Below are 27,790 nucleotides of genomic sequence, written 5' to 3'. Positions count from 1 at the left end.
ATATGATACAAGACAGTTTATGAACTGTAAAACAAGTCATGTCTGTTTTGGGTTGCGAATGTAACAAGATCTATGTGGGCAGCACGGTGCGACCGCTTCAATTACGTATCCAAGAGCACATAAGAGCTTTTAAAAATTATGACTTGAAATATCCTATGACATTCCACATGAGAGAGCACCATGGTGAAAATTGTAAAATATGGTTCCATGGTATTGAACATGTACCTTCGAATCCTCGTGGTGGCAATAGAAAATTAACTCCGAAAAGAGGCCATGTGGATTTGTCGTCTTAGATGTATAGAGATGTGACACAACACTGATGACGAAATACATTACCACTTGTGAACACAAACTGTATTATTATCATTAGAGATTTCTCTTGGGTTTCTTTAATATCATTTTGGTTAATGTTTACCCTCTGTATACATTCTGTGAACAATCAGTAATACCTTTCTTGCCCTTGTTTGAGTCATCCTCCGCTATATCACCAGAATATGGCTGCTGAGATATGTGTTACACCAGTCGCTTCCCTTGTTATCTATTTCCGAGACAACATCCACAGGATTTGATTTGGGGTTGTGACCTTTGTCGATTTTTAGTTGACTACATATATTGTCCCTCTTCCTGAGATTTATCTTTTATCGTGCTCCATATGTATATGCGGCTATGTTATTCATTGACTCACAATTGGGGCGCCTCATGGCGAGCGCGATCTACTCCCTCTTCCTTTTGCGTATATAGAATTTATTTGCCTTTGGCGCTTTTTGTCGTTTGGAGTCATTTGTTATTTCCCTGTTGGGAGACATTGGTCCTATGGTTCTTTGGCTTCATTAGTCTTTCTTCACTCACATTTGATATACAAACCTTAATCACATTTGCCCATTAAACAGTCAGTTTCCATCTATCATTATACCTTGCCACCAGGCATGGTTACGGTACTCGATGCGGGTGATATTAATTATGGCAGTCATATTTAGGATCTTTTTTTATTTTTATTTATTATTTTTTTTACTTTTCATTATTCTTTGTATTAATCGATAACAATAATATAAATAATATTATATCGAAGATCTTTTTGATTTATTGAGAAGTATTATGGTTTTGTTTATATATTCTAGTGCCATATTCTAATATGTTTCGAATTACATGGGTTGTATTGGTCCATGGTTATTTCGAACACACAATCAAAATTCAAAGATGGCGGTTCTTTTTAGAACTTTTTACCGGTTTAATTATAGGGGAATTGCGAACGCTCATCAATGACGTCAGACGCCTATTTTCTCTTTCTCTTTCTCTTTTTATGGACGGGTCTTTCGAGCCGCGTTTAAAACGCAGGCAGTTTTTCATTACGCCGGGAGTTTGAGAGGAATAATTATGCTCTATCCACTGTCGAGCGGGTTCGACCATGCCGAGAGATTGAGATTAACAACCATGCTGTATTTACATGTAGGAATGAGGGATGGTTATTTGTATTACATAGTTGCGTATTTATCTGGTGACGGCTTTAAGACTTGTGTGGAGTTTCATTGGCGTTAAGTTCATTTTGAGGTTGACTTCGACCGTGGAGTCTTCCTGAATTGCACTATCTTCTGGCTGTGTCTGTGTCAAGTCGTGTGGATTGACGCACTATTACATTGTTCTCTGAGATGACCTTCTTACATGGGACATTATGAGTTTTTGTAATTTTGTTGTCTTTCATGATGTATCCCTTTGCCCTTGAGACTCCCTATATCGGAGCCTTTTACTCTGCGATTGTGCATGATTTCGCATGTCGTCTGTACATATGGTTAATGCACCTAATGGTTCTTTTAAATAGTTTCTACGTAATAGATGACGTTATTGTATTTTGAGCATTCTCTTGAAGCGCTTTGACTTGATCTCGCACTCAGGAATACATGCGCTCGATGTGCGCTTGTACATATTGGTGTACATCACTGTGATTTGTTTTCACAGGTGTACATTTAGTAACATTTTCATCTTTGGATTCATATTAGTTTTTTGGTATTATCTTAGGTTTCAGATACATTTCTGACTAAGGTTGCGCTATAATTAATATGAATGAACATGCCGGATTTAGCAAAAGTTTTCTGGCACGAACATTAATATATTGTTTAATCATGTTTGATTTTTACTAGGCACTGTGCGAGATGCTTCTGATGTAGATATGGATCAGACATATTATAGTGACTATCATATCACTTCGCTCTAGAGGACACTATCATTGTCCTTTTAATGATATCAGCATTCTTTCACCCAATAAGGTAGGCCGACCATCTCATTTTTTGCGTTATATATTCAATTTGTACGTTCATATGATCTTGATACTGCCAGTTCTACCTAATTACAAATGGGATATCATTATGCTTTACTTCACAGTTAACTTGGGAGTACTGGACGATTTTATTATATTGGACCAGGATTGTATTGTCCCAAACTTTATACTCTATATTCTGTGGAAACTACAAACGGTATGTTTCGCCTAATAAAACTTTTGTAAATTAATAGTGGTTGGATAATCGTTAACTTTGAGGAGAACTTAGTTGAGACAAACACATATCCTGTCCCATTTTTGTCTTTTATGCTCTTAAGGTTATTTTTGTCGTTTCTCGTGTCAAGCTTTATACAAATTCCATATTATTATTTTTTGGTTAGGTGTTTTGTTGAAATGGTCATACAAGGGGGAATTCCTTTGGAGAGAAAAATTTTGATTGTGATTATGACACTACTCATTTAGACACATTTATCTTATTATGTCACATGTGTTGGTGGTGTTTCACTTTACATGAAATTATACTGTTGATGTTATATTCAATGTGGTATGTTATGTTTGTACTTGTATATGTTTGTACTTATATATGTATTTAAACATTTTATATTGTAGTTTTTTATATGTTTTAATTTTACAGCCCTGAAGAAGTTCTCTTTTGAGAACGAAACGCGTTGGCTGTGGTTCTTACAAAAAAAAAAACCCGAAGATTTTGCATGAATAAAGAAGGATATTCAATTATTCGCTGGATCCAATGTGGACTATTTGATTGCATATATTTGCAAAGTGGTGCAACCGCAACACAATTGTATTTGTACTTTAGACCCTGAGGTACGGGGTGGTGCCTTTGGACAGAAGGCGCCGTAGTGTTTTTGCACACGAGTATTTTGGTTTTTGTAACTCGATTGGTATACATTCTGAGTTTGGTGCCTATTGCTAGCCAAAAGTTGGACCACTGTCAAGTTTATGTATGTATGCTTGTTTGTTGGATACTTGACATGTTTACACGTTACATTGTGCCAGTTTATAGCTTTTGGTATCTATAAAGTGCTCTTTGAAATATCTACGCTGCAGAGAAGAAATGTAAAATGTGGCATTTTATAGTGAGACGTTTATAATGGTGTTAGCACCCTAATGCACCATGGCTGATTTAATGAAGCAAGACTGTAAAAAGTGGTCGCACGCTTTAAAAATGTGTGAGAATCTTGGGGATACACATGTTGGGGAACGATTTCACTGCTAAGTAACTAGTCTATAATGTTCGTACGAACAACTTAATTTTTTTTTCTTTTTTCTTTCAGCTTATTGGAGATTTTGGTTGTGCGTCAGTGTGGTTTATGAGCTATTTCTAATCTTTATACTATTTCAAGTAAGTACGTTTCATTATCAAGTACAAATGTGCTAAATATTATGTTAATGCTTATTAATGCAAGGAATCTAGTGTACCAACAGGCAAAATCTTCATACTTAAAGCATATTTGAATTCATCAGTCCCACACCTCAACAACTAATAACACCAGTAAATCTCTTGCTTCCTCCTTCCCTCTTTGAATCAATGAATGAAACTATTTCTAAAGGGCTCTGCTTCTCCAAGGAGGGTTCAGGTGCTGAATAATGCACAACTCACAGAACCGAATTCAATATACTAACGTGAAGTGCCAGTTTTTGAGTAGCTTTCGAAACTGGTGTTCATTGTCAGTTCTGCGAAGCTGAAATGAAAGATGGTTCATAGCTTGTGCTGCCAGGAAGGAAAAGATGACCCCCTTCCTTGGTGCAATTATTGTTTGGAATATACGAAAGCACCTCCTCTGCAGAGCAAAATGCCCAAGAGGGAAGATAAAGGATGAGTCTGCCAGATAAATACTTGGTACCAGAGCCGTGAAAGACTTGGTGCACAATTACTAAAGTTTTAAACCATATCCTTTTCTTAATCAGTAGCCAATGATGGGCCTGTAACACATCACAACCCAGTATTCAGCCCACCTCTCCCTTCTACCACACTCCCTTCCTTCATTGTGGCCACCTGTTTTTCCTCTCCTCCTGCTGTTTCTTTCTCTCATGTCACAACCTCCCTCTGATTTCTGCCACTCTTGCCATACTTGACCTTGTAGCCTTGCTCTCTTACACATTTTTCCCTCATGCCTTATGTCTCCCTCCATACCTTGTCTCACTACACTAGTCACTCTCATCTATTCCTTCTGAGAATTTTATGTCACCGCCAGCAGATGACTCAAGACTGTGAGGCTTAGTGTCTGTACAAGAGGAATTGTGCTACATCTTTTGGAAATGGCTGGAGAAAAAATCCTCACTCCAGCCTGCCTTCATCTGTGTTACTGCTTTCATAGCACCTAAACCAGAAATGCTCTGCCTCGTCTACGGGGGTAAAATAGGTTCCTATGCGAAACAGTGCTGACATTGCTGATGGGCTTCCAAAGGACCAGAGATAATATATATATTCAGGAGGTGTTGCAAGAAGGCTTGCTGCTGTACAACCAAGTAAACAGTTAAAAAAAGAATCTGGCAAACCAAAGCAGTGAGTCTCTTGCCCCCCCCCCCCCCCCCGCTTCCTGCTCTCCACTTTTGTAGGGGGTTGTGTGGGTTAACATCTAAAACAGTGGATACATATTAAATGCTATTGTTTGAGATGAGTACTCAATTTGTTTCAAGGATAGCCGTGAAAAAAGAAAAGCTGTTGTTTGAGAGGAGTACTCTATTTGTTTCAAGGATAGTCGGGGGAAAAAGAAGAAGCACCTACCACATACATTATCTAGAGTTCGGAGCTGACCATCTAGTTCTCTGATCTTTTCTTATGTCATTCATCTACCATTCAGATTCAGACAGAAAACACCGGCACCATGCAGTACATAAATCGACAAGGAAGCACTAGATCCAGACCTCTGTAATTACAAGCTCAGTCAAGCTGGAAGCGGGCTCTATCCAACAATCTGAATTTCTCAACAATTACCATTCCAGGAAAGATGAGTGTAGAGGCAGATTTTCTCAGCCGATATTAAGAGACTCCTGAATGGGTTTTACATAACAAGGTTCTAAAACAGGTTTTCGTGAAAACACAAAATGTAGAGACTTCCTGTGCAGGTTCCCAGAAAAGTGATCACTGGGCAAAGCCCTTTTGAAAGAATGGTGTAGGCAATTTTCCTCTGATTCCATCAATACCAGCGGAGATCCTCAGACTTTGCATATCTGCAACAAATATTTTTTTAGTAGCTCCAGATTGGCCCAGACAGTGGTGGTACTGACTTGTGATAGATGTCGGCAAGACCACTGAAGAGGTTACCATACAGACCGTATCGGTTGATAAGACTACATATTCAATTTAACACTGGACACTTCTATGATTGTGTGTTGAAATTGTTTATTGAATGTTGCAAGAAAAATACATCAAGAGAATAAGGGTAAGGATACATTAATACATTGTTAATAAATGAATGAGGGATTCTAGAATGATAAAAAGTGACAAATACATGACATTTGTTGATGAATAAAAGGCATACAAATATGGAATATATAAATAGACATATGAATAAATAATTAAGTAGATAAATAGTGAAGAAGAAGAGAGAAGGGAGGGGAAGGGGAAGAATGCAAGGAGGGTAAGAATTAATAGATATGTAAATGGTATGAATAAGAAACTGATACAGCAGATATTATTAATTGATTAAATATACATAGATCAAATATATATGAATCAATAGCTTAACATGAGATCATCATATTAATCAAAGAAAAATGTGTTATCATAGGAAAATATTCACATTGCAAAAAGTTTATGACAAAGTAGATTTGGGAGAAAATAGTAAAATAGTGTAAATAAAAAGAAATGGAGAAAAAATAAAATATGTAGGATAATGTTGAGTGGTAGAGCCAGGGTACGGAGAGGTGGGGGAGAAAAATAGGAGGAGAGGGAAGGTAATAATGAAGAGAATATGAGAAAAGTGGAAGAGACCAAACAATAAGTAATAATAGGAAAGACATAATTAACAAAGATGTTCGTTTTTAGAAAAGGTGACCAGGTCTGGAGAAATATGTCAGCTTGATCCTGAAGGTTATAGATCATGCGCTCATGTGAAGCCGTTATGTCATGGCTACCAACCATTCTTCCTGTGAGGGTGGAGAGGATAATTTCCAATGACGTAAAATACATATTTTAGCTGTAGCCAATGCAGTGTGGAAAAGACTGTGTTGTGGTTTAGAGAGCTTTGGGAAATGACGTAAATCAAGTAAAAGAATATTGGCAGGTGTGAGTGGTAGATGTAAGGGCATTGTGGAGTGGAAAATGTTACCAACATAGTTCCTAAAAGGTTGTATACTTGGGCATTCACAGATAAAGTGAGTTGTGTCACAGCCAGAATTGGAGCATCTCCAACAATTCGTATGCGAGAATAAGCAAAACTTAAGCTTTGCTTCACGGGTTCCTTTATGCAGAGTCTCAAAGCTAGCACCACCCTCTAGAACCTTCCTTTAAGGAGCTCTAGCCCCTCAGGTTTTCTACCGCACGTCGTGCTAACTGAGTCTCCACTGAGCTCTGCTCACTACTACTTGTTTTCTGGATTTTCAGTGTTTCTTGCTACAAATTTATATTTTCTGTGAGGAGTTCTTTAGTTCCTCATGGCAGACACTCCGAAGAAAGGCCTTTTCAGGTCTTGTGCTTCCTGTGGGAAAAAGAGACTTCATGTGGACGATCAACATAAGGACTGTCTCTACTGCCTTTATCCTAACCACTCTTCAAAGGATTGTAAGGTATGTCGTACCTTCTCCTCCAAGACCCTTAAAGACCGTGAGGGGCGTCTCTTAATTTGGCTGCAGAGGCTTAAGGACAAGGATACAGCGTTGTCCTCTGAGGAAAGTGAGGGCTCTTCCATCACCTCTCAGTCCTCTCAGAAAAGACCAAGGGTGGCATCCCCGGGCCCTTCTTCGCAGCCACCTCAAAAGAAGGCGCATAAAAAGCATTCAGAGGATCCTCCTAAGACTCTGCCAGCGAAAGTTTCTCCTCAGGAAGTTTCTCATGCCTTCAAGAAGCCTTCTTCGACCTCGTCGACGGTGGCTTCAACGACGAGGAAATCTCCATTGACGGCAGTTCATGTCACCTCGTCGACGTCTACTTCTGTCGCGTCTCATTCCTTGTCAACATCGACGACAACTCCATCATCGACGGCCGGTAGGTCTGTCTCGTCGACGCTGAAAATTAAAAAGACATCGTCGTCATCCAAGCTGCCGTCGACGCTGCGATCGCCGACTATGGCGTCGACGACGATACCATCGACTAAGACTGTCCCGTCGACGTCGTCATCATCGTCGACGAGGACCCCGTTGACGACTGCTCCGTCGACAAAGCCTTCATCGTCGACGACACCGTCGACGAAACCTTCATCATAGTCTATGACGACGACACCGTCTACGACGGCCCTGACGACGGCATCTCAATTTACAATGATGCCTGTACACACTTCACTGTCGACGACGGGCCCGTCGACGGGCCCGTCGACGGCTATGGACTCTGATGTACAAAGTACATATGTGCACCTCAAAATCACAAAACGTGCACTGACACCGGCCCTGACTTCCCCTAGTGGGGTCCAGCTCTTGCCTCCAGTTCAGCTTTTGGAGGAGGAAGACTCTGACGACGGCAGTATGTTCCGTACAGCGACAAGTCCATCGCAGCTGCATGTTGAGTATCAAGACCGCTCCGACTACGAAGATCACGGTCAGGAATATCAGGAGGTTTCACCTGAGGAATATCATCCGCCTCCACCTTCCATGGTTTGTCTGCTTGCGTCCCTGGTCTCTGACCTACAATTCCTTATCTCAGACTATAAGCAGCGGTTTCCAACGTCGGCACGATCTCCGATGCTGGTTGGGCCGCTAACACCAAGGCCATGACCCCCTCCATTGAATTTGTAGTCTGAGCTTGTTATATCTCCACCTCGTCTTTCTACAGATGAGGAAGAAGATGAGGAACTTTAAGAAGGGGAACTTCAGGATTCCCAATCTAATCAGGACGAGTGGGATGATTACATTCTTCCCGGTCCAGCTTCTCCCGTTCCTACCACAGCCGACTCTCCTCCGGAGGACATTGGAGGCTTTCATAACATCGTAGAGAGAGCGGCGCAGTGCTTTCAAATACCTATGCCCTCGCACCAACAGGATTGTTTCCTCTACGATTTTAAAGAGCATTTCAAAAAGTTGGTTAGGTCTATCCCTATTATAGACTACATTTGGGAACAAGGGATAAAGATTATGCAGAACCCTCCCTCGGTCCCTCCAGTTTTGCCTTGGCTGGATAAGAAATATGAAGCGCCAGATACCGCTCCAGCTTGCCTCACAGGCCATCCAAAACTGGACTCAGTCATTGCCCAAGCTGCTCAGCGGAAGTCAAAAAATCCTTCCTCTTTGCTGACTGCTCCGCCGGATAAAGAGGGTAGGCGACTTGACAATATTGGTAAGCGCTTTTCGTCCATGTCTGCTTTGACAGTGCGTGCTTCTAACGCCTTAGCACTATTGGGACGTTATAATCGGCAGATGTGGGCAGACATTGCACCATACCGAGCGAACTTACCGGAAGAGTCCAAGGAAGAGGCGAAGAAGATCTTACTGGAGGGTGAGAGATCTGCCTCTGAAATTATAGACTGTGCAATGGATATTGCCTATACCGAGTTTCGCCAACTCGCGGGCGCGGCTGTGCTATGGCGCTAGGGTTGGTTGAAGGCAACTTCCTTCAGACCGGAAGTCCAAACCAAAGTATTAGACATGCCATATGATGGCCAACTTCTTTTTGGGACACATATAGACGAGGCTTTACAAGGTATTAAGAGAGATACTGACACTGCTAGGGCGTTGGGTACCATGCAATTCCGGAACCCCTCTTTTCGAGGCTCAAGAGAGAGAGGTCAAACATCTACTAGGGGAGAATTCCAACACCGTTCTTCCTTCACTTCCTCTCAGTAATATCGTCCACAGTACCAGCAGCGTCAACAACACTCCTCCTACACTAAATCTTCCTTTCGTGGCAAGGGAGGGAAACAGAAAGACGCCGTTCAGCGACAATGACCTTCTACTACCGCCGGTCTCCAACTCCTCTCTGCCCTCCAAAGTTGGAGGAAGAATTTCCCGCTTTCTGACAAATTCGAAGCAAAGAACTACGGACCGCTGGGTTCTACAATTAGTTCAATTCGGACACTCTATAGAGTTCATCCAGATTCCTCCCCAAACCCCTCCCCGTCCTATGCTTCACAAAAATGTGCGTGCTTTACTCCTGGAGGTGGCACTCATGCTCCAGAAGGGAGCTATAGAGAGGGTACCCCCAGGTCAAAAGGGGAAGGGGTTTTATTCCTGCTTTTTCCTCATACGCCAAAAGGAGAAAAAATGGAGACCGTTATTGTACTTGAGAAATCTAAACAAGTCCTTAAAAAAACAGTCATTTCGTATGGTCACCGTTCAGGAAGTGCTACAACTTCTCAATGCGGACGACTACATGGTGTCTTTAGACATTCAGGACGCCTATTTTCATATTCCAATACACCGCAACCACAAAACATTTCTGAGATTCATGGTGGCGGGCAGGCATTACCAATTTCGTGTCCTGCAGTTCGGACTCAAATCATCATCACGCATTTTTACCAAATGTCTTCCTCCGGTGACTGCATACCTACGACAATAACACCATCAAGTCTTCCCGTATCTGGACGACTGGCTCGTCAAAGCACCCTCTCTAGAAGGCGCATCCAGGTCTTCCACCGCCTGTCTAAGGCTTTTCAATTGTCTGGGGCTGACTCTCAATCAGGACAAGTCCGTCCTTCAGCCTTCCCAGCGCATAAGTTTCCTGGGTGCTACCCTCGACACCATACAGAGGAAGACGTTTACATCACAGGAACGCAAAGACAAACTTCTTTCCTTGGTGCTTCGTATACGTTCCAAGAAGACACTTTCAGTGCGCTTCTTCAAATCCCTACTCGGGATGATGTCCTCTTGCATCCTGTTAGTTCCGCACTGTCGCCTTCACATGCGGACTCTTCAAAAAGCGCTCTCAGCTCAATGGGTCCAGTGTACGGGGTCCTTCGACAACGTCATCCAGGTGACCCCTATGATAAAAAAAGGCTCTAATGTGGTGGACTTGCCCCCAGAACCTTTCTCAAGGCTTGCCTTTCTTGCTTCCTGCTGCTCCACATATCACCACGGACGCCTCTTTGGAGGGCTGGGGAGCTTTCCTCCAAGAACTGCAGATAAGCGGAAAATGGTCCCCTTCCGAAAAGAAACTCCACATAAATCTTCTGGAGCTGCGCGCAGTGTATCTCGCTCTTGTGGCTTTCCTTCCACGAATCAAACTCTCTAGTGCTTGTCAGAACCGACAATACCACGACAATGCACTATTTGAACAAGCAGTGTGGGACTTGTTCTCTGACACTCTCTCACGAGTCGCAAAAAATTTGGAACTGGCTGCTCAGTCACATCTCTCTTCGAGCAGAGTATGTTCCAGGCACCCACAACGTGTTGGCGGACTCTCTGAGCAGACGGCAGGCAGCATGTCATGAGTGGGAGCTGAATCAGCGGATCCTCAACAGCATATTCGCTCGATGGGGCACCCCTGTTCTGGACCTCTTCGCTACCCAGCAGAACGCCAAATGCCAACACTTTGCAAGCTGGCATCCCCAGCAAGGGTCTCTGGGGAATGCATTTTCGATCGCTTGGTGCATCGTCTTTGCGTACTCCTTTCCGCCAATTCCCCTGATTCCCGGAAGTTGAAAGCGGAGCCTTGCACACTCATCTTGATAGCTCCAGCTTGACCACGCCAACATTGGTTCACAGAGCTTCACCTTCTCTCCCTGGAACCGCCGATCAGGTTGAAGCCGTTTCCATCTCTCCTCATGCTCACCCACCAACAAGTCCAGCATCCGGATCCGGCATCTCTCAAATTATCAGCTTGGCTCCTGAGTTCAGAGAGTTTCAGTGTTTAGACATCCCTTCGGACTGTAGAGAATTTCTAGCTCGGGCCCGAGCAGATAGTCCCAACAGAACGTACTTATTCAAATGGAAGAGGTTTTGTATCTGGTGCAAATCAAACAAAATACACTCCGGAGCAAATACTGCCGTACCTTCTTCATCTAGCAATATCTGGTCTTGCTCATGCCTCCATTAAAGTCCACCTGGCAGCAATATCGCGTTTCAGGATATCTTCCACAGGTCCTTGTCTGTGGTCTCATCGGCTCATTAAGCAATTCCTTAAAGGACTGTTTAGAACATTCCCTCCGGTGAAGCCTGTACCTCCTGCTTGGCACCTCAACACGGTTCTGGCTCAACTTATGAAACACCCTTTTGAGCCCATACACAGAGCGGATCTTAAGTATCTCTCCTGGAAAACAGTGCTCCTTCTAGCACTTACCTCGGCAAGGCGAGTGGGAGAACTCCAGGCTTTTTCAATCCAAGACCCTTTCCTTCAGTTCAAACATGATATTCATTCTTCGTACGAATCCCTAAAGTTCCCTCACAGTTCCATCTCAGTGAGCTTATTGTGTTGCGTTCATTCTTTTCAAATCCGCAAACAGTGGCAGAAAAAATCCTGCATTCCTTGGACCTTAAGCGCTGCCTAAAGTTCTAAATCAACAGAACTAAGACATTTCGCAAATCTAACCGACTCTTCGTGGCGTACAGTCGGCCTAGAAAAGGTCTTCCACTCACCAAGCAAAGTATCTCCCGCTGGATCTCTGCATCCATTACTTTTTGCCACCAGCAAGCAGGGCGACCCCTGCTCTACACAGTTCGTGCCCATTCCACGAGGGCAATGCCTACTTCCATGGCACTGTTTGCAGGAGTGCCCATTGCGGACATTTGCAGGGCGGCCACATGGAAGACGCCGCATACATTTACCAAGCACTACTGTCTGGATACTGAACTCATGAAAGACGCTGCGGTGGGTCAAGCGGTGCTCCGTCATCTATTTCATTAGCGGTGAGCCCTTCCTTTCATCCCACCGTCCTTTCTTCTATACGCACATTTCTCTATTTTGTTTTATGCCTCTGTTATCTCATTGTTTTTTGGTACTTTCTATCTTCACATGGATATATTGTTATCTGGTGAATTTATATATACTGTACCTTTCGAAATGTGCTTATAATTGCTTACTATTCTGATTCAGGCATGTGAATCTATGAAAGATACCCTAATACTGAATAAGGAACGCGTTACTTACCTGGAACTGCGGTTATCCAGTATTGGTATCTTTCATAGATTTACATGCAACCCACTCACCTCCCGTGGAAGGGCTCTCTTGGACCTCTCAGTGATACAATTACTTAGCACTGTGCTTTCAAAAATCTGAGGGACTAGAGCTCCTTCCAGGAAGGTTCTAGAGGGTGGTGCTAGCTGATTGGCTACTCTCCAAAGTTTGGTCCTTTTTTACATAAGGACGTGGATATATTACTAAGGTGAGGCCTTTGGCCTATTACTCTATATGTCTACTGAGACATTACTTTATTTATGTACCGGGGACTCCCATGCCGACGACGGGGAATGATTCAGGCATGTGAATCTATGGAAGATACCAATACTGGATAACCGCAGTTACAGGTAAGTAACGCGTTCCTTACACACAATTTTATTCCTGGTTTTCCTTTCATCATATATTTCACTCCGATTCCTCTTTTTAGTTTCACACGTAAGGTAACATGCCAATTTTCAACGGTTTCTCATGTTCAAGATTATCCATCCGGACCTTATTACAAGAACAAGTACAGACGCAAAAAGTTCATCTGAAGCAGTATTTTATTAACCCAATGCATTTCGGGCACATCGAGCCCTTCGTCAGGGGTATCTAAAAACCACAATGAAACAAGCATCATTATTTGGCCCAAGTCCTTGCCATTCCCAGTAGAATCTTTAGTTTAATTTTTTTTTTAAACTTGGGATCTCCAAATTTTAATAGGAATCCGGACTGGCTAACGCCCTCTCCAATAAGCAAAGTGGTGTATAGAGTTCCCACCCCATACTCTAATGGTTTCTTTAACAGCATCCTGGCATGAGATAACTGGACCGCCCAGGCATACACCTGGATGTCCGGGGCAGCCAACCCCCCCTTTTCCCTACGCCTCCTTAACTTTTTCCACGAAATTCTTGGAAGATGTTTATTCCAGATAAAGGTGTTAATCTTGGCCTGAAATGTTTTAATAGGAATTGGATCAAAATACAGGGGAATAGTGTTGAATAGAAAAGAAATCTTTGGCAAAACAGACATCTTGACCAAATTAGCCCTTCCCAATAGTGACAATGGAAGATGGAACCAAGACTGAAGTAACTTACGGCAGTCCTTGACTACCTTGGAGAAATTAGTATTGACAATCTGGTCTATATCCTCTTCAATATCAAGGCCCAGATATCTCATCTTCCTACCTGGCCGAATACCAGCAATACAGAAATTCTGGTCCATACCCCAGGTCATCATCTCGGTTTTTGTGGCATTGATCTCATACCCAGACACTTCCCCAAATTCCGAGGCTAGCTTGAATATTTCCGGGAGGGCCATGTGGGCATCAGATGTAAAGATGAGGATATCATCAGCGTACAGGGCCACTTTTCTCTCCCAACCCCTGTACGCGAACGCCTTGATATTAACATTATCCCTCAGACTTTGGGCGAATGGTTCAGCGTATAGATCGAAAAGAAGCGGGGAGAGGGGGCAGCCCTGCCGTGTACCCCTCGAGATGTTAAAGGGGTCAGATAAATTACCATTGACCAGTACACAGGCACTTGGGTTCTGATATAAAAGACCAATTGCACGGCGAAAACCTGCTCCCACATTGAACTTTGCCAGGGCCTCCGACAGATACAACCAATTGACTCTGTCGAAGGCCTTGGTGGCATCCAGGGTAAGGACCGCCAGGGGGAGAGACTCAAAAACTGCCAAGTCAATAGCCCCTATTAAGTCAAAGGTTAATTCATATAGCTGCCGCCCCTTGACGAACCCCTTCTGATCAGGGTGTAGAATGTTGGGGGCAACAAGAGCTAATCTGTTTGCCAGAATTGAAGCAAATATTTTGTAATCTACATTTAGTATGGAGATTGGCCTATATGAACCACATTCAGTTGATGGTTTCCCCGGTTTTAAAATTACTGTTATAGACGCACTGTCCCATGATGTCGGAGGATGACCACCATCCAGTAGAATATTATTAAATACTACTACCAGGAAGGAGACAAGTTCCCGCTCCAGAGCTTTATATACTTCAGCCGGTAGGCCATCTGTACCAGACACCTTCCCCTTTTTAGCATTATGTATGGCCTTAATAACTTCCTCCTCCGAGATTTCACTATCTAACATCTCGCCTTGCTCATCAGAAAGTGCTGGAAGGGTAATCTTGCTGAGCCAATCTTTAATGGTAACTAGGCTGATATTCTTGTCCTCACAATAGATAGTTTTAAAGAATTCTCTGAAGGCTGATCTAATATCGTCATCTCGGGAGAGTGGGAAGCCATTGACATTAATCACCTCGATATTATTACGGACTTGGTCCGTTTTGGTTTTCCATGCCAATAGCTTCCCCGCTCCTTCTCCATACTGAAAGTGTGCGAGTTTGCTGGCCTCCCACCTTTCTTGTATCCGCTGATTTAGGATCGAAGCTAGATGGCCCTTTAAAGAAAGTAATCTTTCAGATAGAGAAGAGCGGACCGCTTCTGTATTAAAATCAGCGTCTAGCTCTAACTGAGTTAGCAATATTTGCTTCCACTGATGTCACGGCCTCCCTATATTCCCTCCTCCTATAAGCCGTTTTATTTGTAATAAGGCCTCTCAAAAATGCTTTAAGGGAGTCCCACACCACTCCGATGCCTGCCGATCCTACATTTATCTTTAAGAAATGGCTCACCTCAGACTTAAGGAAGAGAACATCGTCTGGGTGGGAAAGTAAGGAACGATCGAAGGACCAGCTCCTGGCCGGCACCCTTAGCAGCGATATAAGCTCCATAACTACTGCAGAGTGGTCAGACAGGTGTAGTGGGAGGTATTTAATATCTTTAACAAAATCCACTAAGGTATGGTTAAATAATACAAAATCTATTCTGGACTGATGACGATATTTATAGTTTCTATAAGAGACACCCTGCTGTTCACCTGCCCTTAACCTCCAAATGTCTACATAACCATACTGCTTCATTGCGTTTAGCAAAAAGGACCTTGATTTTGATGGAATTCGAGACCGACTATTATGAGTTTTATCCAAAGTGGGGTCTAAGACAATATTAAAGTCACCTGCAAAAATTACAGGCTCTGGGAAAGACAAAAGGTGAGAAAAAATTGCCTCCAAGGATGACGAATCGTCCTGATTAGGACCATAGTACCCCACCATAGTAAACTGAGTACCCAAGATGGAAAGCGAGGCAATAACCCATCTACCTGCTGGGTCAACCTTAAAATCTAATACCCTAGCCCTGAGATGTTTTTTAAAGATAAGCGATACCCCTCTGCAGGTCAAGGACTGAGAAGTAGAAATTGCAAAGTCGATCCACTTATTCCCTTTAACTAAGGCATCCATTTCATCCTGAACCAGATGCGTCTCTTGCAGTATGATGACCTGTGCCTCTGAGTCCCGAAGATATTGTAATATTTTCCTGTCCCTAGATTTAGTACGCAGGCCGTTTACGTTCCAAGATATTATCTTTAGATTAGCCATAGCCATAACACTTGTCCTGACTACTGCCTCTAGCGCCACCCAACCTTACACGGGGGCTTGGAACTTCTTTCGTCTGACCTACCCTTATGTCGAATAGCAGCATATCTAAGATTGACATACACCAAGCGTAGTACAATAGAACACAAAGTTGGCACATGAGGAATTTTATAAAACATTTTACCCCGTGACCCTCCCACACCACCTCCCTCCCATGGAGAACCCTTGGTGTATCTAACCGGATCGAGTCCAGTAGATGGCACCCCCCTCTCAAGCTCCCGTGACCCACCCCGATCTCTGAGCCAAGTTTTTCACCAAAGTGATCACAGTGACCATTTATGCTAACACAGTACATATGTGCAAGTATAAGTGAATGCAAAAAAAAAAATCATGGAGATATGTGTATATGTATATGTGTGTATATATATATATATATATATACGTGGTTATCTCCTTTTTCTTCTTCCTTACCCTTACCCTTCTCCCTTCTTTATTCCCCTTTTTCCCCCTTTTCCTTCTACTACTTTCTTCCCCCCTTTTTTTTTTCTTTCCCCTTAATAATTATGTTGTAGCCATAAATACATTTTCTAATTAGTAAAGATTATTTGTTTATTTTTCAATACCTACAGTTATGCAATTATCCTTTAACGCTCCGAGCCCTTTCTTGGTCTGAATGTTACGAGACATATATATATATATTAGCCTGCCGCCTTATTGCCCAAATCTAAAAGGAGCTCGTCAGCAGCTTGTACCGACCTGATATTAAACATCTTATTATTGAACATCACCTTCAAGGCGGCAGGGAACACCAACTGAGCAGTTGCTCCCAACTTTCTAAATGCATCAAGCCGCCTACCAAACTCCCACTGTTTCTCTAACGTAACCCTAGAGAGATCAGACCTAATAAGAAAAGTAAATCCCTTGCCAGGAAGAGATTTTTGTTTTAGGGCTAAGTTGAGGATCTGCTCTTTGAGGGCATAGGTATGAAAATTGACGAGGATTTTGCGGGGCCTAGATCTTTGTTGATTTCTCCTGAACGGATCTCTATGGACCCTTTGAATGTCGATGGTCCACTCCTCTAAGGATTGATCTAGACACAACGACTCCTTCAGTAATTGCACCACAAAAATGTTGACGTCGGATCCTTCGGAACCTTCCGGTACATTAAGTATGCGGATATTAGATCTTCTGGCATTGTTCTCCAACACCTCCATCCTATCTAGTAGGGCCTGATCCTCCTTCTGCAATTTAACAATATCTTCTTCAGCTTTATCCAGATGCATAGACATCACAGCGACCGTCTCTTCTAGCTCCCCCGTCCTGGAGGTTAGCCCGTCTATCTTTTTGTCTAGAGATTCACAATAGTTCCGAATGTCCATCTGATTGGCAGAAGACTCTTCAAACCCTTTTTTAATGTCTCGAGATAGAGTTGAAAACATTGCCAGTAAAGAGGCCGCAGAAATTGTGCGCTTTGTATCAGGATTTGGTAGAAGAGCTTGCTGCTGGTCAAGAACGAGGGGGCGATCTTCCATCCTCTCCCTATTCAACTCTGTGCCCTCAGTTTCCACTTGGGTTACCAGTTTGGGAGTATCAAAATCCCCTGCCTCTCCCCCTTCTTTTGCTAGAACATGCCTTCCATCCTCCGGGGACTCAGATACTGATGGCCCGATCAAGCCACTAGTCAATAAGTCGCCCTTAGATGGATTCAGCGTCCAAGGCTGAACCGACTCCACCTCAGAGGGAACACTCACAGAAGTGAGCAGAGGGCCCGAACCTCCTCCGAAGGGGCCACAAGAAGCAGGGACAGAATCTGAGACTGGGACATCCAAGACAACCAGGGCATCTGAAACAGGCAAATATGCAACACCAGAATCTATTACTGTCAAGGGGGCAGACATGTCCTGTGCCTCTGTCAAACAGAGCACCTGCGATATTACTTTAAAATATGAGCGCAGGGATGGCGTTATCTTAGAGCCGAAATCCAGTGCCACGTTCAAATCCCTTTTAAGTTTAGCTTTACCTTTGGCCCCGTTGGATCTTTCGCACTTAGACTTCACTTCCGCAGACAAATAAGATGAGGCTTTCTTACCTTCAAGGGGTGTAGATCCAGTGTGCACCTGTTTGGCCAATATTACCTCACGTGGGGTAAGGGCAGGCGTCTTTGTGGGCACCCTGCCTCTTCTGCGAGTACCTCTACCCCTATTTTTGGGCGACTGCTGGTGTAACTGCAAACACTCCTCTGCGGGCTCCTCTAAAACCCCCTCCACACAGCTTTCCACTTTCTTCGTGCCCTCGGGACACACAACAGCCACTTTGCCCTCCACTGCTCCTCGAGAAGTAAACTCGAACTTTTGAACGTGGGATTTAGCTAAGACGCTACATGCAGCAAGCGCCAAACAGCGTGCCTTCCTCCCCCGTCGCAGCTCCAGGGCGGCCACGGACCACAGCATCAGAACGGCCGGTACTTCGATGTGCTTAGAGCAGGTAGCACACACTGCGCCCCTGCTGCCTCCACCTCCAAGGGTGCTGGACTCTCCGCCTGAAACTCCCGTCATAGAGAGGGAGGACAGACAGCCACGCCGGACGCCAGGTACGATGGGAGGAATCAGAGAGGATACTCCGTAATCTTTCTTCTTTTTTGTAAAACCCAAAGCTTTTGGTCACTAAAAAATGTATCCACCAGATTATAGAAAACTTTTTAAACGGAAATCATTCACAATTTCTCAGGCATCAGGCATCCAGGCGGAGTACAGCGGGAGCTTGATCCCGGAGCACCGCAGCAAGTCAGCCGACTGCCGCCATGTTCTCCACCGCTTGCGCCAAAGTGGCGGTCCTAGATGGGTTTCTTGTAGTAAGGCCACATCTACTTGTTTGGATTGGAGATAAGAAAGCACTTTTTCCCTTTTAATGTAATGGGTGAGACATGGACATGCCATGTAACTGTATATAGAGGATCAGTGCTCGTCATGCTAAAGAAATGTCAATAGGAAAAAATAATAATACAGTACACAATGTCCTTGTCGAGATTAAGGGAAGAGGAGATTAGAAATAATATAAGAAGGAAGGGCGAGATAGAAAAGAAGTACCGTGGCTCACCACAAAGACATCAATGTGTGGGTATGTAGGTATAATCAAGAATGGGGAAATACAAACTAGTTAAATAGTATAGTGTAAACGATGTATACGTTTTAATTTTTTAAAGGAATAAGGAAGGCGAGAAGGGGTGAGGATATAGAATGAAGCTAAAATGAAAGGAGAGAGTATGTATGGAACAAAACTAGGGGTCCTAAATCAAGAACGACTAATGAACATACAAAGGAAAGAGGTAAATATGCTGTTCAAGGAAAGAAAGCACAGCACCAGAGAAAGGAACCGCTTACTGCGTGTCTAAACTTTCGGGCTACTCGCACCCGAGCAGCCCCATCTGGCAGCAGAGTAAATGATGAAGAGAATTTGAGATGATGGTTAAAGGAATAGAGAAGGAAAGGAGAGGGTTAAAAATAAATAAGAGAAAGAACAGTATAATATGAAATTGTCCAATGTATAGTACAGTCAAGGAAGCTAATAATAACATTGTAATAATAGTAAATAAATATCAAATAGCATATATAATTGGTGGCACATTTAAATATGATCTCATTATGAAAATATCATGTAAAAAGACAATAATATCATAATTAAATATTAAGGCAATTAAATAATGCTTTAAATAATATATCCGTAATATCATATATATTATTTATAGTATTTAAGTAGAGGGGGAAGGGGGAAGATATGTAGGAAGAGTTGATAATGGAGGAGCATAGCAATACCAATAATTCGTAATGAGTTCATGTCCAATTCATAACAAAAGGCGATCAATCATCTATTTAGTCAGTAAATCTAATGTCTATATTCTAAAGTTTTAACCATATCTAATAAGAAGGAAAAATATTAGCGAACAGGTTATTAATATATCATATGCAAGTTATAATTAGAAAGACTTTACACAAAAGAGGAAGAAGAATAAATAACGTTAAATACTTCCTAATTTTGCTATTGGAACAATTGAATGGTATCATTCCTAAGAACTGATATATAGTGAATACAGATCACTATAGTTAAATATCAAAACAATTGTCTATTACATATTAAAAGCAATTAAATGTATTGTTATATATGTAGGATAATTAAGAAGAAGAGAAAGGTGTATAACATTTTTTATAAAAGAATATAGTGGTACTTGTAGTGTATGTGAAACTTAAAATATGTTTATAACCGCTAAGCAAAAATGTACATATATAATAAAATAGAATAGAATATATTAGATAAGAGGAAGAATAGGATAAAATAAGAGAATAATAATTAGGTAGTATAATTGATACACGGTTAAAAGAAAAGTAGAGGGGAGAATAAGGATGAACCAATCAAATAATTATAAATAATATATAACAGATACCTATGACCAATAAAGAGATGTTCAAGTACTCATCCGATCATCTTTTTCAGCAATCTTCAATGGGACAAGTTCCCAACTGTTGTTTAATCTGATCATCCTTTCCAGTGATCATCAATGGAATGAACACCCACCTGGTGATTAATGTAGAAAGACAATTAATCAGTCATAGTTCAAGATACTCCTTCAAATGAAAAGGATTTTAGAGGAGAGCGTGATTTATCCCGGTCTCTTTCCTGTGTAAGGGTAGCTACTGCCTGAAGGGACTGTTCTTTATCTCCTAAGGAACGTATGCGTCAATCTAGATCTTGTCCTCTACTCTGGGAACTGCTTGAATCACCTCAAATTTGCTCAGAAGATATCCTGGATTTTAATGGTAGAAGTTGGGATTGGACTTGTGGCTAGGAATCTGCATATTCCATGTTTTGGGGGGGGGTGGAGATTATCCAGAAAATGACAAAGGTCCTCTGGATCGAAGAAGTCTTTGGAAATCCCATCCTTGGTGATTCGTAAACGTGCTGGCTTGAAAAGACCATACTTGACATCAAGCTAACGAAGACGAGGTCGAAGAGAGAGAAAAGCCTTGCGACGCTTATTACTTTCTTTTGAGAAATCTGCGACCATTTTGATTTCATGACCTTAGATTATGAATGAACCTTTAGTGCGAGCCGCTGTGATCAGTTGACAGACTTATTCATGACGCAAGAAGCAGGCAATGAACGTGCGGGGTCATATATTTTTGCCCGTATTGATCGGTCCAAGAGGATGGGCTCTCTGTATCTCAAGCGGTGGTTCAAAAGTGATGCCTGTTACCCTTGGTAGGGTATCTCTGAGAAAGGATTTAGCATCTAACCCTTCAATTTTTTTCAGGAAAGCCATAAAAGCGTACGTTATCATGACGGTTCCTGTCTTCCAAGTCAACTATTTTACTCCTTTGAATTCATTTTTTTCCTGATCACAGTCTGGTATAGCATCAAGTCGCTTCTCCGCTATTTTCATTCGTGCAGATAAACCATCCATATGATTTTGGAATCCAGCAATATCTGTGCGAATAGACTTGGTTCTAGTCGTAAGGGTAGATCTGGAAGATCCATACCCTCGAGTAGTCTGCTTACAGCAGAAATTTCTTGGAGGATACGTTCCATAGTGGACTCTGAAGATGATGATGCCATAGGAGTAGGATGGTTTAATGTCAAAGTAGTATTATTCCTTACATCCGATGTAGTACGACATTGGCTAAGAGTTTCTGAGAAAAGGGACTGTTTTACAGGTTTCCCATTTATCTTACCAGAAGGCATCTTCAACTTCGTAGCGGCAGTCCTTTACTATAGAACTGTGAGGGCCGTTTTTCTTTTCAAATATACTCCACATGGAGTAAAGTAGTAGACCTTATATCATGAAGGATTATTTGAGAATAGTAGGTAGTAATTTATGTTATGGTTTTAAAAGTAAGTTCAAATCTATACTTTGTATCAACTTTATTGTAGAGATTTCTTCTGCGATCCTCTCATTTATCTGATATGCTTGTCACATAGGGTCAATCCAAACTTGAAAGCGGTACTTGAGCAGGAGGCACACAAAGTAGAAAATATTATGTTAACCACTGGTGTATGAATTGGGCCGTCCCAATTAGGAACGCAGCTGAATTCAGTTAGATTCGGTAACAAGCTATATATGTAGAGGGTGATTAATAGTTATTAATCTTGATAACTGTCCTGGACCAGAATCAGCGTGGTGTAAAGCTGATCTTTATCTGCAGAAAGTTAAGCTTCAAGAGTCAGGTAGTTCTCCTTCAGTGTTCACTTTTAATAAAATAAAGTTACTACTGCATATGATCTGTGTTGTTACACCAGAGTTAATTAAAATAGTAATATAAGTCAATACTTATTTTGTATCTGAGGCATGTTTTCACCTGTTTTCCAGTACAGCAAAACAGTAGTTGTATTATATTAATAGTTCAGCAGTATAATAGCAGTGTGGGACCAGTACTTTTTTTTGTCAGTTTAAAATTCAGCGCTCAACACGCTATTCTACTGGTAAAATAGCAACAGTAGCAAAGGTCAGGCAAAAGTACACTCTGGTGTAGTCTGTTCTAATAGCAACAGTGTATCCGGGTGATTGCTTGGTCACCTCAGAATTGACTGGAATTAAAATGAAATGAAGAGCGGAAGACGCCACAATACAGCGTCTCGCTGTTGCACAAGTAAAAAATTCTCCTCAGAGTTTCCAGATTTACCCAGGCTAGTCAGAGCCACTCTGATTTATGACGCAGGTCAAGAGTGCTGTTTCTGCTCTTCATGGGGCTGCTCTCCTCTTGCCAGACAAGCTCCCACAACACATGACAGGCGTCGTTTTTCTCAGCAGGAAATGTTACATGTCAAATTCCGGGCTTTCCACGAAGTGAGCAGCTGGTTTTCTTCAGCCACAGAGCCCGTGAAAAAGCATTCACCGCTGTCCGGGGCTCCCCAAGGCACAGAGCTCCGGGCTCAAGCAGCCATCTTGTTGCATGGCCAGACTACACTCCGACACTTCTATGATTGTATTAGGCTGCATGGCTCCTAAAATCATACTGTATCAGTGTGGCCTTCTAAATTGAACACCGGCTTGTTTGGAAATCTTAAGAGAAGCAAACCGCCCGCTTACAAGATTATGTTCTGCTCTAAAGAGGAAAATATTCTTTATTAGGTGCCAACAAAAGGACAATCCTATTGCGTGTCAAGACTAAATTCTTCCTTATCTACCACCTAGCTCAATCTAAGTTACAGTTCACGTCAGTTAAAACACAACCAGCAGTCATCACTGAATAAACAGTATTCTTGAAATTAATGGATTCACCTTTTAAACTGACACATACATTTACATTGCAGCATTTATCATGGAAAATAGTATTTTTAATCGCCATTACTTCAGCTAGAAGAGGAAGTGAGTTGCAAGCACTAGTGATTGCAGAACCCCATACACTGTTTTCCACTCTAACAGAGTAGTGATGAGACCACATCTCTTATCACCCCAAGGTGGTTTCTGATTTTCATATCAATTAAACCATTACTTTTCCCACATTTTTCCCCACTCATTTAACACTGGCAGAAAGAGCCTTGCACTCTTTAAATATTACTAGGGTGTTATTATTCTACTTGGACAAAACAAAAGGTTTGAGAAAACCATCTTGACTAATAATTACGAACCATTAAGACAAAATATTGCCACTTCTAAGCAAGTTCCAGTTACATGGATAGTATTTTGCTTCATGGAGGTCTAGTGCGCACTCAAGCAGAGTATTGAGTCAAAAGTGTGTCTATAGCTGACATAGGTAAGGCAGCTACTTAGGAGTCCATTCACACATTAACTAAACAATATTGCTTAGACTCTAATGCCCTAACTGATGCTAAAATGGGCAGAAAGAGATTAAAGCTTGCTGTTCTGCTCCGTGTATGACTGTCTGAAACAAACAGATAGTTATAGATGACTTGCCTTAGAATTACCCCTAGGCGTCAGACTGGATCCGGAAAGTTTTTCATTAGCAGTACCCCTGTGTGTCGGAAGGTGTCATTGGTTGACTCTGCGTTCGTTGTCGTGGTCGCTGGGATGACGTCGCGGTAGCTACATAGACGCTGCCCTCGCTCGCTGACGTCCGTTCTTTCTTTCTTCCATGCCATCCAGCGCAGATCCGGAGAGAGCAGTACCACCAGTCACTTTTTGACTGACTTTTTCTCCACTTTTGTCGAATTCGTTTTTTTGAGTCCATGGACCCCGGGTGCACGAGGGATGCCCGTCTTCAGGGCCTGCGGGTCTTTTGTCGGTGACGGCGTGTGCCTCCACTACCTGGAGCGCGACCACGACCCCAAGTCGTTCTCCGACTGCCTGACAATAGCCCTGAAGTCTCTGCGGGAGCGGTCCCAAAAGCTACTCGAGGCCTGGCAGTCGGCTCCGCGTCGCTTTACGTCACGGAGGAGGTCGAGGGACCGGTCGCAGAGCCAACACCATTCTTCATCTAAGTCATCGCACTCTGGGTGAGGTAAGTCTAAGCACAAGAAGGAGTTGAAGAAGCATCGTCTCTCTTCGACTTCTACCTGTCCGTCGGCCAACGCGACAAGGGATGCGTGTGGTGTCCCTCCCGCCGCTCTGTGTTCGGAGCCCGTAGGGTCGGCTCCAGGTTCCCCCCCCCCCTTCCCGGGAGCCCTGCCCAGCTTCGTTAGTTTTATGAAGCGATGCACACCATCTTTGGGCTGCTGGATTGGCGCCGGTCGACCATGTTACGCCTCCCCTGGCGCCTATTCCACCGGCACCACGTCCGCAACTGGCGTCTGCTGTGTCCTCGGCCGACCCCGGCCTCCACCTCGTGATAGACACGGAGTCGGACCGGCGTCGACCAACGTCGATGGGTACTTTTGTGCCCCTGTTCTACCCTGGCTTTTTGAGACCAAATTGGCAGCCAAAGGAGGGTGAAGAGGACTGGGATGATCTGGGGACCCTTTAACCGACCAGTTGGCTTATGAACAGGACTGGAGAGAGGAACTGGGGGAAGCCAGTGGTCTGGATACCACACCAGACCTTGGCATGTTGTCCCCTCCTACCGTGGCTACGGAGGAGAGAGCGTCATACACAGTGGTGGTGCTTAGGGCGGCCGAGGCTCTCCACCTCAAGCTACCTACGGTGGCAGTCAGGTCTAACCTCCTGACAGAGGTCCTTCAACTGGCAGGGAGCTTTTCGGAGCCCCTGCTGCTGTTTAATGAACCCCTCACGGACATCCTTTTGGGCACCCGGTCCAGGCCCAACACAGGGGCTCCGGTGGACAGGATGATTGCCGACACCACTGCCCGGCCCGGGCGACCCCCCCACTTTCCTGTCCTAACACCCCACCCCTGAGAGCTTGGTGGTCCAAGCCTCCACTGCCAAAGGCGCATTCCCTAACGCACCACCCGATAGGGAATCCAAAAAGCTGAACTACCTTGGGAAGAAAGAAGATGTTTTCTTCCTCCTGCTTCTGACTGCGGTCTGTAAACACTGCATGTCTGTTTGGCCGTTTCACCCACTCTTCGTGCGATACTGTAGCGCAGGTGCTGCCCCAATGCCTGGAGGAGGCCCAGGCCGTGCTCCCCCATACAGTTGCCGAGGGGTGAGATGCAGCAAACTTTACCATTCGCTGTGGGCTGTATACTGCCGACGCACTAGGCGGGACGATTTCCATGTCAGTAGCCCTTCAACGCTACGCCTGGTTGTGCTCGACTGTTTTTTCCGGTAATGTCCAATCCAATCTTATGGACATGCCCTTTGATGGCTGTCGCCTTTTCGGCGACAAGGCAGACAACACGCTGGAGCGCTTTAAGGACTCTCGGGCTACGGCCAGGTCCTTGGGCATCTCCATCACCCACCCTGAGCAGTCTGCCTTTCTCCCCTTTTGTGGTTCAACACGTGGCAGGTTCCCTGAACGCCAGGGCGGACAAACTCAGCCGCAGGTGCATGTTTTTTTTTTTTTTTTTTTTTTTTTTTAATTTCTTTATTGCATTTTATCTTTTATTATACAATTGTAACACAGTATCGCATATATTAAGCTTGCAGTAAAAGAAATGCTGCCATGGGCCTATGCACTTAAGGTCGGGTGTTCCCTCCAAGTAATTGTAACAAAACTTACATCTGCAGCGCACATAGCGGTATACATGTATGAGGTAACATAAGTTCGAACTGCATACGCATACTGTTGTCTCTATTGACATATCAATGTGTGTTTCCCGTGTATGCACCATTTAATCGGAAGTTGTCAGTGCGCAGATATATCAGGTGTCGGAGATATACTCACTGCATTCTTTGCACCTTCTGAGACTCAGATCGCATTTCCTCATGTGCAACATTTACATACAATAGTAAGTAATGCTGGATATCAACTTTATTTTTTTTGTTTTTTTTTTATTTTTGATTTGCAAAAATATGAAGTTCAACTAAAAGAACAGAGGGGGGAAAAAAGAACGGAGAAAAGAAAAAAATGAGAAGAGAGATATCAAATACCAGATGGAGTATGAGATCGTTAGGCGAGTGGCCATCCAAGTTAAGCTGCGGCTAAGCTGGATTATTTGTAATGAGTGCGGGTTGCATTTTCTGTTAAAATCACAGTCGTGTAGATGCCAGGGCAGCTTATGACTAAATATGTACCTACAGAATGTCACCAAGGCCTGCGTGGTTGTGTTCCAGCTCGGCAGCTACGGTAGAGATCAGCGCTGTACATGGCATAATGTACTCATCGACCGAAACTTCAGGTAACGTCACCTGCCTATTGTACGGGAGGTGTATGCGGTATACCATAAGGATGTGTAAGGGCTTTGAGAATATCATCCCAGGATTGTGCTATGGGGTACTTCCGCAACCCCGCCGTTTCTACCCTGTGAAGGACGGTGATCTCCGCCTGCGCCCCCACCGCTAGTGATTTTTTCCAACAGAGTGCATTGGGGGGATCCTTATGCTTCCATCGTTTAGTAATTAGCTGTTTCTCAGTTTTTAGGCCGAGGTCGCGAAATCTAAAACTTTCCTTGTTAGCTTGATTGCGAGTATAAAATCCCAGTATACAAACCTCCCACGTGTTGGGTATCTGAGTGTTAGTGCAGTCTGTGAGTGCCTCAATTATAGCGCGCCAGTAGGGCAGTAGTAGGGGACAGGACCACAACATATGTAAGAAGTCGGCATCTGTATGCCGACATCTCGGACAATCAGAAGTGGTGATGTTGAAATATTTGTTTATTTTGTCCAGTGAGAGGTACGCTCTGTGCAATATGTACGTTTGTATAAGTTTAAACCGTAAGTTGTATGTGCGTGGCGCTAGCTAAGACACGTTCCCACTCCTTATCAATCCAGGGTCTACCTCTGTCCTCAGCCCAGCGTGTTTGGAGACTCTGCAGTGGTTTCAATACGTGTGTGAGTAAGGCCTGCACCAGCCAGTGCACTACATGTGACCCCTCCCTCATGACATGTAGGTACTGCAACAGCTGGTGTGTTGGCGGCTCAGCTGTCAGATTTCCCCATGCTAGCGTCAACGTCCGTACAATATCTGCATATAGGAGGAACTGTCCCGCCAGTATACCACCATCTGCTTGCAGAGTCTCAAAGGGCACAAGAGAGCCATCTACATATAGGGCTTCCATTGTTTCCACCCCAGCCTCACGCCAGGCTGACAGTGCTACGTCTGTCACTGTGCCTCCGCCTCTGGGTGTCCCAATGAGTGGCAGTATCTGGGCATGAGGGATCGTGTCTTTGGTGAGCTGCAGACTTCTACGGAAGCATCTATGAGCCAGCCCTTTATGGACCTGCTTTGGACAGGGAAGTTTTGCCAGTGGATGAAACTAACTATATATTTGGGACTGCGTCCACGAGAGCGACTCGGTTGCTGTATCCGATGGGTTCCTGCCACACAACCATTTTGTGATCCATTGT

At 43.5% G+C, this 27,790-nt stretch overlaps 1 protein-coding gene across 2 annotated transcripts in view; it reads left to right on the top strand.

Moving 5' to 3' along the window:
- PTDSS2 (phosphatidylserine synthase 2) overlaps positions 1 to 27,790 on the top strand; it is a 426,270-nt gene that overhangs the window by 119,891 nt on the left and 278,589 nt on the right. For both annotated transcript variants that reach the window (XM_085644752.1, XM_085644754.1), the window contains one exon: positions 3,568 to 3,635. In XM_085644752.1, coding sequence (XP_085500878.1) covers positions 3,568 to 3,635 — 68 coding nt within the window. The remainder of the gene's footprint in view (positions 1 to 3,567; positions 3,636 to 27,790) is intronic.

Source organism: Triturus cristatus, chromosome 3_1 (genome assembly GCF_964204655.1).
Source record: "Triturus cristatus chromosome 3_1, aTriCri1.1, whole genome shotgun sequence".
Classification (NCBI taxonomy): domain Eukaryota; kingdom Metazoa; phylum Chordata; class Amphibia; order Caudata; family Salamandridae; genus Triturus; species Triturus cristatus.
This window is presented reverse-complemented; position numbering and strand designations above follow the sequence as displayed.